Source organism: Lepisma saccharinum, chromosome 25 (assembly GCF_977018435.1).
Source record: "Lepisma saccharinum chromosome 25, izLepSacc3.1, whole genome shotgun sequence".
NCBI lineage: Eukaryota > Metazoa > Arthropoda > Insecta > Zygentoma > Lepismatidae > Lepisma > Lepisma saccharinum.
Window position 1 is genome coordinate 19,966,248 of NC_139253.1, and position 14,824 is coordinate 19,981,071.

A 14,824-nucleotide genomic window follows, 5' to 3' on the forward strand; every position below is an offset into this window, starting at 1 on the left:
TGCTAAACTGGATGATGGGACAAACACCATGATACATCCATGCCTTAAACAGGGTTCGAACCTGAATTCCCTGACTTTGAAACATTGGAGGCTGGCGTGAAACTATGTAATTGAAGACTGGGCAAATATTGGCAGTGAAACTTGATCTGTTACTCTCAATATCAGTGATATACAGTGGAACTCCAATTATATATTCAATCTTCATGGTCCCAACATAGCAAAACTTTATAAAATTTTCCTAGATTTACATTCAAGTTTTTTTCAGCTTGGTCCTCTAAAAAACATAAACCCAAGGTTCCACTGTACATACATGTAAGTTGGTATGGCCTATTTATTACTTACTATATGCAAGAACTGTGTACACTTCCATGTTATAATGATAAAAGTATTTAAACCATTAACCCGGGGTTGGTCACGCTCGCTGTAATCACGTCGCTGGTCAGCGCAGTGCTCACCCTTGCTTTTCAGGCATAGTTCACCGTATTTTAATTTTTTTAAATTTATTTTTTGTACTTGTAATGATCTTGTTTATTATAATCCTTCTTATTCATTACATTTTTGTTTAAAAATGTTTATTTGTTTTCAAACAGCGTAGTATACATCATCGAAGCCAACAAGTTTCAGCGTTAACAAAAAAGCGCATGTTCCTCTGAGGTAATTCAACCTGATCTCCAGAAATCTGATAGGATACAAAATCACTGCGACACTTTTCGAATTTTCTATTAACACGACAAGAACATATAGGTACGAAAACTCAATAGAAACAGGATAGACCTATTGACTAAATAATGCACAAATGTAAATTTAAAAATATATAACGTAATCCATTGCGTGAGAGCTCTGCGCTCACTCTGACAACACTATTTCCACAACAATGGCCCCTTCAATAATGCCGTTTACGTCATCTCTTAAAAATATGATCAGGTTGCTTGTGAAACTCTAAAAGTCAGCTAGAGAGCACCACAGGCCAATATTTTAAATACTGTTAAAATGGCACTTCATTAAAATTTAAAGTGAGCACAGCGATAACCCGCTACCAATATCGCAGGTTAAGTAGCTGAACTTGAAAAGGTCCAGTTTTGGCATGTACTAACTTATTTTACTCGAGCTTTCACCACATAATGTGGCTTCTTCAGGAGCTACATTGATTCTTGCCAAAACTGGACCTCTTTAAGTTCTGCTACTTAGTAAAATGATGGCATGTGGTGTTGTTAAGATTCATCTCTTTAAACCATGTTTATACCTGTTTCTTTTACTTGCAATGTTTCTTTCAAGCTACCTACTGTCAATAATATTTGTAACAATGTCCTTAAAGCTGTTTTAAGGTATTGCCGTATGGAATAAATTGCAGTATTTTGTTCCAGGAAAAGCACCGGGTGAAGTGCAGTATACGCTGTTGGTTAATATCAAATGACTGTTATGCAGACAATTTGTGAACATGTAATTCCATCAATCCCCAGTAAAATTACTACTGCATTAAGAATACAGCTGTTTCAGACAAACAGAAACACAGCAGTACCTGAGTTCAGACTGAGAAGGGTCCTGCAGAAATCTAGACAGCTTCTCATTCGCGGAAGTAACAATGCTGAAGCCAGGTCGGCCATCTTTCAGTCTACGTCTGCCTGCTCTTATTCTTCTATCAGCCTGGGGAGAAAATAGATATTCTTAAAAAAAATATGATCACATTTAAACCAGTGTTTACATATTTTCACTTAGAAGACAAATGTGGTAGAAAATTGTTTCTTCATTTATTGGCAGTCTGTTTAGTTGCAATGAAGTTAAAATTTGATTTAATAATCCACACATTTCATGTAAGTGATGACTGTGAACATGGTATAATATACAGAGTGAGGCAAAAGTCAGGTTACAGTACATGCTCAATATGTGCAAAATCTGCTTGAATACATGCTTCAATCCGATGATCCCGGTTAAGTAAGATGTCTGCTAGTGTGGTGGGGATGATTCGGGGGATGGTGCCTGTGATCGTATCTCTTAATTTTCTTAGCATTTATGGCCTTCACGTGCCCCAACAAGTAAAAAATCCAAGGATGTTAGGTCTGGCAAGCATGGTGGCCATTTACCTATGTAACCTGACTTTTGCCTCACCCTGTATATGGTATAAAAAATGAAAATTTTAATTTTGTATATTAAGTAGAAAATCTGATAATCATATCTGAGATTTCATTCACAAAAATAATGAATTTAAATTTTAACAAGAAATCCTGTTGGTTTCTGTACCGACATTTTGATTCTTTTATTTACCTCAACATTTTGATTGATTGATTTGCTATATTTTACTTCGCTTTTTGTGCCACTTTTGGCTAATTAGCAAACATGGGGATGAGTGATGACATGATGAAATTGATGAATGGACACCCACAAACATCCATGCCCAGGCTGGGATTCGAACCTGGGGCTCCTGGCATCATAGCACGGGGGCTGGCTTACCACAAACATGTGCACCTACTTATGATCTTATTTTTCTTAAGAGAACTGCCTTTACGAAAAACACACATTGCATTTAATTGACAAGCAACAGCCAGAATTTCTAAAAACACACCTTTTTTCAATCACTTGGCTTGGTCTAAGGAAGTATTCCAGAGAATGGGAAAATTAACGGACAAAAAAATTCAACATCATTAGCTCTTTTAGAGTTATTTTATATCACATACTTGGTGATTTTCATGAGAACTCCTCCTTATTGTCCAGAATTATAAAATAAACACTAGAAACTTACTGCCCCACTGAACCACTGCACCCGGGCACGGTAAGCTTGTTTAGATTCTTCCGGCATGTGTTCAAAACTTGCTGTTAGTATAGCTTGGAAGGCAGGGTCTTCGTCTCTATCAGTGTCGTCATCATCATTCTCCCACCACGGCTTCACTCCGGAAATCCCACATGCAGACCCTGACTCGCAGAACCAATCACTCTGCTCGTCATCACCTGATTGGACGAAAATTATTTTCATTATTTACCGAGAGAGAATGAAGGTTCAATATTTTTATATGACATTACAGTTGTCCAATATTTGCTACTAATAGACTAAGTTATATTAATAATTACATGTATTTTATTCACATTAAGCTCGATATGCAAGTTACTGGTGTAAAGTAAGCAATACTCCATAACATAACCTGATTTCATTAAACTCACACAAAAGATTATAAAAATGTTTTACCAATTTGAATCAATATTGTTGCTTGAACATTGTAACAATTAAAAGTTGTTCAAAGTTTTTTGCACCAATTATATGCATCAATTTATATATCAATATATAATATAAAATATTAGGGATGGGCCGATATGAAATTTTGGCTGATACCGATAAAGTACCGATATAAAATTTGCCGATACCGATAACCGATATTCTACCGATCCGATATAAAATTAGAAATGGTCCTTGAAGAACCTGAAATGATCATTGATCTCCTTAATAAATGTGTGTTTCAAGGTGACTTCAGTGCAAAATAAGTTGAATATTTACACATTTACTTTTTTAAAAAGAAGGGTATGGAGATTATCCATAAAAATTACAACAAAATGGCAGAATTTTGCACTAAATTATAAGATATTTATCAATATATCGGATCGGTAAAATAATCGGTAATTTAACCGATAAACCGATACACCGATATGCCTATATCGGCCGATACCGATAGAGTACTGATTAATCGGTCCCATCCCTATAAAATATTAAAGAATTTCATCAGAATATAAAAATATATGATACATTATCATAGAAATCAATTTCTTCATGCAAAATAAATGGAAACTTCAAACACTTAGAGTGCTTTACTTGCACTTCTGACATGCAGTGGAACCCCGATTTTGTGTTCCGAGATTTCACATTTTCCCCACATTATACATTTCACCTTTGTGGTCCCAATGGAGCAAAATATTATAAAACTTTTCTGGATTTTACATTTTTCCACATTTTATTTTTTTCCACCTGAAAAACAGGTTTCATTATATTTTTTTCTCTGCAGTAGATTTTTCGCCACATAATTCCATATTGGCAAGTTTTTCACACAAAGATACTATAAATTACATTTTAAAAGAAAACTCTGCATCATTTCACCATCGATTTAATATAATTAAAATTGACCCTCACCATACAATTATATATAATAAAGACAAAAAATATATATACATGAAATTCTTGACAATATCAACTTACACATAACCATTGCAACCATACTGATTTATGAGAAACCACAGTACTACAATGACCTCATCACCACAAATCAATAGCTATAAGAAGAGACATAACTTACAAGATATGGGTGAAAGTATTTACTTCCTCTTACATATGAACTGGTAAGTAAGAAAGAGTGTGTCCAGAACAAAAATTAAAAATAGTATGTTAAATGATGATGGGAGTTTAGAATACTGCAGCCAATAACAAATCAATGTATCAATCGAACACAATGGAATTATAACTATGTTATGTTATAACATCCAGTTCTGACTGGAGGCTGGGAATGTTGGCAGTAATGGGCCTGGTCAAAGCAAACTATTGTAGGTGGCAGCCCCCCTGTTATGTCCAGATGCTTTTGATGGGCAATTGTTCTCCCATTTAAATAAATGGGGAATTTGATGCTGCTATTACATTCAATTGCAAGTTTAATTTCATGTTAACCTCAGAAATTATGTCGGAACATGATAGATAAATAATCAGTGCTCTGAAACTAAGAATTTTAATAAGACAATCGTCAACAACAGAAAAGTTATCGGAACTCAAAACCTGTTTACGTCACTTGCAATTTTCACAATTTAAGTGCCTTATTCTTGTGAATCTGGTAAAGAAAAATACATAATAATTCCACGGGACTGTACTTTTATTTTTATAGTTGTTACTAATAACTGACTCCCTTTTTGTACGTGATATCATACTTTTCCTCATGGCTAGTAAATATGGTTCTCTACACATTTATTAAGAATAGTTATTACAAAAAATATTTTATATTCTGTTTCATGTCTCACTACCTCTGAGACTTTCTTATTTACAGGAATTATAATTTTAAACTTGTTGTAACCCAAAATGAAATGGACGAAAATACGAGGGGAAAAGGTCTGCTTAATACAAAGAAAACATATGTTAATAAGTTATCAGATAGGGCATTGTGTATAATAATAAATATCATGTGCTTACTCATTTAATACATTTTTTTCCTTTGTAATTTGGGTAGTTTCCCTGATTCGTACTATCGCCGTTGAATTGCACATACTTGCAAGTCGCAACAAGAGGAAACATAAAAGCGTAGTGTAAAAATCTATTTTTTTAAAAAAATTATAAACCCATGGCAGCTACGGACGACTAAAATTACATCAAGTTTTGTGCTTTGTGCATAAACATACTGTATTTTCTCACCGGGACCTTTAGGTACATGACCTCTGTTTGACACTTAGTCCGGAGACCGAAGTGATTTAAAAAGGAAGAAGGCAAAAGTCGGTCCGCTCCATTGAACCTTTTAAACTCCTTTTTATACTCAAGGGGCAAAAGGGTCCTTCTGGTCATAGCTGGTGCAGGGCGACGGTCTTCCCAGCTGGGTGCTTGGAGTGGGGATGTATCATTCCTTGCCCCCCTTTCGCCGTTTGTCCTCCTGGGTGCTGAAGGTTCATCGCGGTTCGGAAAAGCAAAAGGAGGAGCAGGAGGGGGTGAAGTTCTCCTGGCCTCTGGCGTTTCTCGGTCGCGAGGGTGAGAAAGGTCCAAAATGTCCATTCTTCTTTCCAAAGCCTGTATCTTTTGGGAATGGTCATCAACCTCGCCTATTGTTTTCGCTACGCGCTCTCTCAAACATTCGGAGTTTTGGTGACAGGTAGCCTCAAGCTGCGCCGAGGATTTCCTCAATACTGCCAAATCCTGGTCCGTCTGGTCTGTCCGTCGCGACAGCGTTGCCAACTGCTGGTCCTGGTCATCAACACGGGAATCCAAGCGAGCGACTTCTGCGTCGAGTTTCTTTTCATTGTCTTGCAAGCGCGTGGAAAAACGTTCAGTTATTTGTTCCGCCGAAACACGCACCACTTCCTGAAATCGGATCTCAAGTTCTTCGATTCGCGCTTGCGTTTCCACCTTAGCTGCGTTTATCCTCTCCTGGAGCCTCCCTTCCAGCTTCGCGTGTTCCGCTTGCAACAATTGCCGTAGCATTTCAAAAACTTGGTCATTGGTGCCGGTGCTTTTGTTCGACACATCAGTGGCCGGGATGGCTTCTTCCGGGGCAGGGGGGGTAGCGGTGGATTCAGTATTTACAACTAAGCCCCCGTGTCCTGACATTCCTGACGAAATAACACAATTACTACAACGTGGCTGCGCTTCGTTCAACGGGTCTATTTCACCTAATGGGATTTCAATCCCACAAATTACACAATTCCGTGCTTCGCTCATGTTTCCGTAAATAATTTTATCACTTCTCAATTTCATTAGATTCTTAAAAGCACTCACTATGTCCTGAGGTTGTCAGAAAATAAGTCTACACTTCAAAAACATGAAACGCACCACAGAAAAAACAATACAAACAAATAACTATCAAAAGTGCAGAGAGGAGGGCACGATGGGTCCCCTTTCTGCTACCTACATAAAAGCCTACGCGCACACACACAAAAGAAAGTCGCCACTAAATTTGCATGAAATAATTCCTAGAAAATTCGCCCTTGCCGATATTCGCCTACTTAATTGCCCTTTACGTTAATCAAATACGCGCCAAGAATGAATAACGCAAACACAAAATACTAAATGACACAAAAAATAATAAAAACGCCACAAGAATACACGTAAACACAAAATACCCAATAAAAGTTTTTCCAAAGCAATGAAAAAATCCTCACGCTATCTATCAATTAAAAAAAAAATGAAAATGTACTTCCCTCGACGAGGGTAAAGGATAGACCGGTCCCTGATCGGGATGCCAAATTCTCACAGGGACCTTTGGTACATGACCTATGTTTGACACTTAGTCCGGAGACCGAAGTCCCCTTCCTAGGTGTCGGGCACAGCTAACGGTTTTGATTCCAGGGTACGTGTGACCGGATCGGTTTTTACTCCCGACGAATAGCCGACTCGTGCATAAAGTGACGTTGAATAATAATAATAATAATCAATAATAATAATAATTGATGTTAGCCAGCAGAAATGCTTTGCTGACTTAACGTTGAACTAAAATATAAATACCAGTAGTTATGAGGATTAGTATACTATTTGTATGAACACAAATCATAGTCAAATCATATATAACAATAATGTATATTATATAACACACAAAAAATAGACACATTACACAACCCCTCACTATCATTCAAGCATTCACACACTCTCTCATACCGCAGGGGAAAAATTACATTAAGATAAATACATTGGCCCTTTTTTAGACACCATGCAATATTTAGTTTTTCTTATGAATATTAAACTGCGCCCGAAGACGTTAATTTGCTTAGAATTAAAGATACAAAACTTTCATCTGCGCGTGCTCATTACATTCTGCCAACGGGCAAGACACGTAAACTTTTTATTCTTGCAATTTATTAAAACATTTAAATAATTGTTATAGAATTATCACTAATGCGCCTTGGAACTTCAATAACATTAGGCTTAGATATCAACTGCAAGGCACACATGTTTACAGACTGGAAAGTGAAGACACTTATGTATGAATATATTAAAAATAGCACGAAGTTAACTTACTTCCTCACTTAGCAAACTTCAGAGGTGATCTCTGCAAGAGATACACGATTTATGCTGTTTTTAATCAAATATTTTACCGAGTAAAGCATATAAGGTGACATAAATAAACATTATTACTCAACAGTTCGGCGCAGAGCGTGGAAAAACAACAGTATGCTGTGAATATATCTTCCGAATTAGCAATTGTCGTCAAATTTAGATGATGCTGGCGAGAAATAATTGTAATCAATACCTTCGCGACTTTTAATTTTAAATACTGGTATCTTTTCGTCCGACGGCCGATCTTTGGAGGCTTGGGTAGATGATCACTCACACATATAGAAAATTAACAGTAGTATACTATACCATCTCGGCGTTCTAGACGTTTCAGCGACATTTATCGTAGTCCTCTAAACGGCGGCGTGACGTTAACCCGCGGTCCTCTTTGCGACACTAACACTTCCCCACGCTACTTCTTCGTAGCGGCACTTCGCAATCTTCTTGGACACACCTTCATTCTACGCTTCTACATCACGGCGATCATCTTGTCGTCCTCGTAATGGAGCTAGTAATTGCTTCGCATCGTCTCTCTCTCTCTCTTTCTGGGGGGACGGCGAAAAATGGGCGAAGTTCCTTTACCGGGGGTACTCGTGGATTCTCGCTGCTAATCTCACGCGGGACGTCGGCGTCGTCTCAAGATGCAGTAGGTGTCGCTTCATTATCTCAATCTTCTCTTCTAGACGGTAGATCTAAGTGTGGGCTGGTGTCGCTTCATCTTCCAATTTCTCTCTCTCTCTTTCTCTCTCCGTAGAATTCTCGTCGGGCGTCGGCGTCTCGACTGGCGGCTTTCGGCGGTATCATTTCATGACTTCTAATCGGGCTGTGGGCGTCGTTTGTGGCATTTGTGGCTTTCGTGGTGCTTGTGGCGGCGTTTTAGTGGTGTGACGTCGCGACGCTGAGCGATGATCTGCTGCGTTGTCGGCTTCATGCAGGCTAGGAAGACCCAAGGCCCTCCTTCTCTCGTGATTAGCCCGCCATTGTGGTATTAATGTTCCTCGTCACAAAACGAATAACGCGAATCCAGTGCACAGGTCACTAATTAACACTGCGTATTCGTATAACTAGTCACTGTCCTTCACTCACGCAGGATAAAATACACGGCGCGGTAGAAAAAAGACAAAGTCCCGAATCTTTACTCCGACTGTCGCAGAGGTGTTGTCGGTTCGAAAACTGGCGGTAGACTGTACTTGTTTGTTCGTTCTGCCACTATATAAAGACAGCTTGAAACTTCGAATACAACGGACTGACTTTTAGGCACGGGAATCTGAAGTTACGACGTTGGTGGTCAAGCGTCCATTTTTTTGCTTGATCCAGCTTCTTCAAGCACACGTGTTGCGTTAGAATGGGGTGAAAAGAATAGTTCTACCCTCATCCGGTACGTATCATGTTCCTCCAGTAATTGGCCTCCCACGTTGACTTTCCGTCGCCAAATGCACAAAAGTCGCTCAAAAACAGTGGAAGATTTATCACAGCACATTGTTAGTTCCGAGCTCCTACGACCGAAAGGGGGAAAAGTTGACAAAAGCAGAAAAACACAAAAGGTTCAGAAACGTGGTGTTTTTCTATTGAAGCTTCAAGCGGATACGAAGTTACAGAAAAATATAAAATAACGAAAACCTAGGATAAAAAAAGTAGGTGACAAAAACTGATTGTCATAATTTAGTCCATCTGAGCTACCCTGCCGTTGCAGTTATATATATTAATTCATAGGTTCAGGAGAATGTAATTTTCGGAAACTTATGACTTGCTACATAATCTTGAAGGTTTGCTAAACACATTTTTGTTATTGATTTACACGAGAAATTGTTACCTTCGTTGAGAATAACGTTTGAATAACCATCCTATCGCACTACAATGTCAAGCTTAAGGCAACCAGATGATGTACAAAATTCTTTAGGGACACAATAAAGGTGGCGCCTCTAGCGGAAAAGTTTGGCAGTGAACAGCCCCATTGAACACCTAACACTTAGCTGCTGTTTGCAAAATGACTCGTTGCAATTATTATTATTATTACGGGTGATGGAAATATAAAATTCTCTGCATATTATTCAGGTTCTAACAGTTTTATATTATTTAGTATTTGAAAGTACCGGTAGTCTATCGGTATTGATAAATGAATCACATTATTACCAGGTGTAGAAGTATGAAACCGGAATTTGTTTGCAAGAAGTAAACGGCTGGTGTTTGCAACTGAGAAACAATATTTTATTCAAAGTAAGCTCCATTGCTAGTTACACATTTCTCCCACCTTTCCAGCAGGTTATGAATGCCACGCCAAAAAAAAACGTTCTTCTTTTGAAGCGAACCAGTCCGCGAGCCATGTTCGTACATCTTCATACGAATTGAAGCGCTGTTCTGCAAGAGCATGTCCCAGTGAGGCAAATAGATGATAATCTGAAGGAGCCAAGTTGGGAGAATACGCCGCATGCCCTAGTATCTCCCATTTGAACGGCTCGATCATTTCCCGGACCCGTTTTGCTGTGTGTGGTGAGGCGTTGTCATGGAGCAGGATGACCTTGTGTTGCCTTGATTCATATTCCGGCCGTTTGTCACGTAATGCTCGATGTAAATTGATTATTTGCTGTTGGTAGCAATCTGCGTTAACGGTTTCACCGGGTTTTAGCAGCTCATGGCTTGCAATTCGTTGTCTTCGAACTTTTTCGGAGGTTACCCACGTTCCTCGTTTCGCAAGTCAAAATCGCCACTTTTGAATTTCTTGAACCACTCGAAACACTGTGTTTTCCCGAGAGCATGTTCACCGTAAGCTTCGACGAGCATTCGATGCGATTCTGCGGCGGTTGTTTTCTTCAAATGATAACAGAACACCAATGCTGTCCGCAAATCGTAGTTCGTAGGCACAAAACTCGACATGTTCCGGGTGTGCAACACCTTCTTCTGTCTGGCACTCGGGTTACTGTGTTCCGATATAACGTCTTCGGGAGTGTCGGGCAGGAGCTGGCGCTGCTTACGCGATCTTCCGCGCCCTCCACTGCCAGCTAGCACCATCTATCGGCCAATTCCGGTTTCATACTTCTACACCTGGTAAATCCTTAATACAAACACATTAACATCCTGATTGTTTATTATTATTAAACCTCGAAGTGCAAATGAAGTCAATGATAATGAGTTTTAATCCCATTTCATCATTCATTATTCATCTTTAAGAATGCAGTTCATCTGGAGAGACAAAAGGAATGACAAATGAGAAGAGAAAGAGAGAGTGATTCGTTACCTTCTCGGCCTTCATCATTCGTGTAGATGCCAGTGTCGCTTTCTGAACTGCTGAGACTGCTGCTACTCATCATTTCACTGAGAAAAAAAAGAGAAAAAGAGAAAAATATTTTCAATACCGTATTTACTCATGTATAATGCACACTTTTTTCCAAAATTTTTGCTCACAAAAACTGTGGTGCATATCATGCACGGAATAATTCAGAGAGCCAACATGAAACCATACCAGGTCATTCCATGATTTTGGTACACTTGCACTGATTTTTTCATGTTTATGGAACCCTATCATGTTATATATCGTTGTAAAGTTTAAATCCTGCAGTTTCTGAATATGGCAACAGAATTCCATTCAAGATAACAACACTAATGTGAAATGCGGTTGAATAAGCTCTTCACAAAATAATTTCTATGGTGCTTGGATGAAAGAAAACACAAGGAAAAATAAAACAATAATTAAAATGTATTACCAGCCAAATAATGATATATACGTAAATGAAGTGTGTAAATTCCTTAATGGAAGAAATCTTGTGCTGCTAACTGCTACTTTGAAGATCCTGAATGTGCCTCGCATAAAAGTTACATTAGTCACAGAAAAAGTATATATTTTTGAAGTTCTTTTAGAAAAAGTAAAGAAGGAATGAGCAAAACCACGTATAAAAGTTTGAAGGCCATTTCACATGATTTTTCACTTTGTAAATCGTGTTCTGCGACACCAAGAAAATCCAGGTAACTCTGGCGGAATTTGAGCATGCACCTTCCATCACATGGGATGCATATCAGCAGTATTTGTTGGACAAGAAATAATAGAAAATAACTTCCTGAGCACTGCAAACCCATAACGTAATTTTGATCTTACTTTCTACTATTACAGAGTAAATAAGGTGGTTAATGAGTGAAAGCTTTGGGTTGCTAAACACAGTGGATGGAGAGGGGGTAAGTGGCATGGGTTGGAGACTTATTGTTTACACAAGAGGATATTCTCATGTACATAGCAACAGGTGACTCATTGAATCGGTATGATGTTATTCACTCTTGATCAGCATAGCAACAGCTTTACGACCTACAATTAAGAAAGCCATTTCTTAAAACTGGATTGTACTGTGCATTATACATGAACGCACACTATACATGCGTAAATACAGTATCTTCTTATACCACATTCTTCATAGAGCATACCTGTTGATGTTCAGGAATAAAAAAGAAAAGTGAGTCTCTTGTGCTGTGTTTTTCATTTTTATTCTTAAACATCCTCTGTAAGAGCATACAAACTCAGGCCTAAATTGCAAAATGTTAAAACTAAGACTAAGCCATATGTAAGACTGATATCTGAACATATAATTTCTATATTGCTCATAATATATATTTTTAATGTATTGTATTTTTGTTATTTAGCATCACTTCTCGGCCACTTTTGGCTAATTGCACGAGAGGATGTGATGATATGATGAAGGGATACTGACAAAGAACACCCATCCCCATGCCTGAATATGAACACAGGAACTTCAGTGGAGAGATCAAAAGTTCATCACTTCATTTGCTAAGCCACTGAGCCAGTTATACATTTATGGATTCATGTATCATGTATTCATGCTGTATCAATTTGTCAAGGTTTTGACATACAATGCACTATGAATTACTGTTAAAAGATGTCAAATGGATTAAATAACTTACTTAAGTATATAACACACTTCTAGCATTCGTAAGAATAGAGCATTTTTATTAATTTCAGGGTTCGAACAAGTGCTCCCGGGAAAAGGCTATGGGGGCTTCAAGTATCTCAACATGGACATGTGACGCCAGCTTAGTCATGTTTGGAACTCACTTCTCTGTAAAAGCATGACATCCACCAATAAAAAACAGAGATCCAGGATGGAATCCAAGCTCCGCCTCCTCACACTCTCATATATAACTTTACGCTGGTCTCCAATTTAACATACCCTGATGACGAGAGCAATGTATGTGCTCGAAAAAATTGGACACTAACATCGAATTAATCTGGCTGATACCCCGAGAACATTTGTTCGAATCGCGTCACCAGGAAAGTTACAATTTCTAATTTCAGGGTATTTGAACTTCGGAAAATTACTGCTTGAAATAAAAAAAAAAAATTTTCTCCACGTCTGTTCAAGTAACTAACACACACACAGAGACAGAGGGGGGTAGCAAATGAGAGGAAATGGACAACACTTACTAGATACTGGGAAAGGTTAAATTTACATGAGCAGGTTAAGACCTGCAAAGTGTCAGACCCAGAGAGAAGAAATAGTCAGTAAGATTAGAGTAGTTGGATGTGGTGGGGAAGGGGATGGTGGCATCTGAGAAGAGAAATGGTGAGTTGAGAATGGTGATATGGGGTTGGTTGGAAGAGTTACTGAGTGGCCTTATTCAGGCCAGAGGGTGTGGTAGCACTCATGGTTAATACATAGTCTCTCTCCCATCTTTTCTGTACTGATGTGATGGTGGATTGGGGTAAGAGGTGGATGATCACTACCCAGAAACAGTCATTGAAAGGGGTATTGTGACTGTGATTTACTAATTATAATGCAATGATTCCAACTGACAAAGTGTATTTATGTCTGATGGCATCTTACCAATGCTTGCCATCCATTTGAGAAACATCCATGGATCTCTCTTGTGAATTTGACAATGTCATTTTGTGGAAGCCAGAGACCCTTGATGACTTTGAACTGCTCCCTTCGTACTTCTGGCATTCAATGCTTTTCTCCCTTGTACTTCGCTTTCTTTTGCCGCACAAGATACTGTTGTATCTGAAAATGGAACCAAGGTTTTGAGTACAATGCATAACGTGGATACTTTCCTAGTACAAAGTTCTACTGACAATTCCCTTTGGGGGGAGGGGGTTAGTAATTTATATAACTTTTCTGCCACTTTTGGCTATTGTGACAATGAAAATGAAATTAATTACAGGACTCTCACAAAACAAAAACAGCAATGCCCTGGATAGCAATTGAACCTCAAACCTTTGGTGGGAGATCAGAGTGAAAATTTCAATGCACTCACCCTCCAAAGCACCCATCAGTTTCTGATGAGATGTGATAACCTAATTGAAATACCATAATAAAAAAAAATATATTTTACCCTTTTATTTGAACTTTAAACTTTACTATTTTTTCTCCTTAAAATATAATTACACAAATTTCAGGTGGAAAATATGTGTAAAGAACCTTAATCAACTAACACTGTGAATGACATTCTGTGTTGTTATAAACTATATATTAATATTAATAATCACATGAAATCATATCTACTTCTGGTTACTAGTACACACAGATTTGAGACACGCTGATACCAAAGTTTTCAGTGTTGACTAAACATCATCAGGACAATCGGTAAGCATGTTGACAAAAAGCACAGAGAAGGCTCTGTTCTCAAATAACGGAGGTAATCAACATGATTCCATGCATCATCCAATGAAAAGCCCTTACATAGTTTGAACATTTAGCCCTTTCGTATATGATGTGAATTCTTTACTTGTCATTTTTATTGAAACAGCTTCATTTGTACAAGCCTGCAATTATTTTAAATGAATGAAAAGTTAATATACATTTTAAAAAATGTTATTTGTTGGAGAATGAATAACAAGAACTGGCTGATACCTGTTTTCACTATTGCTAGAGTGTTTCAAGAACTTTTTCTTCTTCACTCGAGGCGGAGGCAAAATAGAAACTGCGTGGGATGTGGATGGGTTGCCGGGATCCGGATCGATCGCCATTCTCTTGAATTTACGTTTCCTGAAGTAAAATGAAAATAGTGATCAGTAAAGAACATTTCCACTGTTTGTTATACTCTAAGTGCATTATTATTTACTACATATTTAGAAACAGCACATTTACTATTTTATAACTGGTAATGTAC

General features: G+C 38.1%; 1 protein-coding gene across 2 annotated transcripts in view; it reads right to left on the reverse strand.

The window, feature by feature from the left end:
• The window catches only part of LOC145978908 (G patch domain-containing protein 2), a 54,662-nt gene that overhangs the window by 23,695 nt on the left and 16,143 nt on the right, over window positions 1-14,824 (reverse strand). For both annotated transcript variants that reach the window (XM_083111864.1, XM_083111863.1), the window contains exons 5-9: window positions 14,566-14,700; window positions 13,540-13,716; window positions 10,950-11,026; window positions 2,738-2,943; window positions 1,520-1,644 (exon numbers count right to left, since the gene is read on the reverse strand). In XM_083111864.1, coding sequence (XP_082967990.1) covers window positions 1,520-1,644; window positions 2,738-2,943; window positions 10,950-11,026; window positions 13,540-13,716; window positions 14,566-14,700 — 720 coding nt within the window. The remainder of the gene's footprint in view (window positions 1-1,519; window positions 1,645-2,737; window positions 2,944-10,949; window positions 11,027-13,539; window positions 13,717-14,565; window positions 14,701-14,824) is intronic.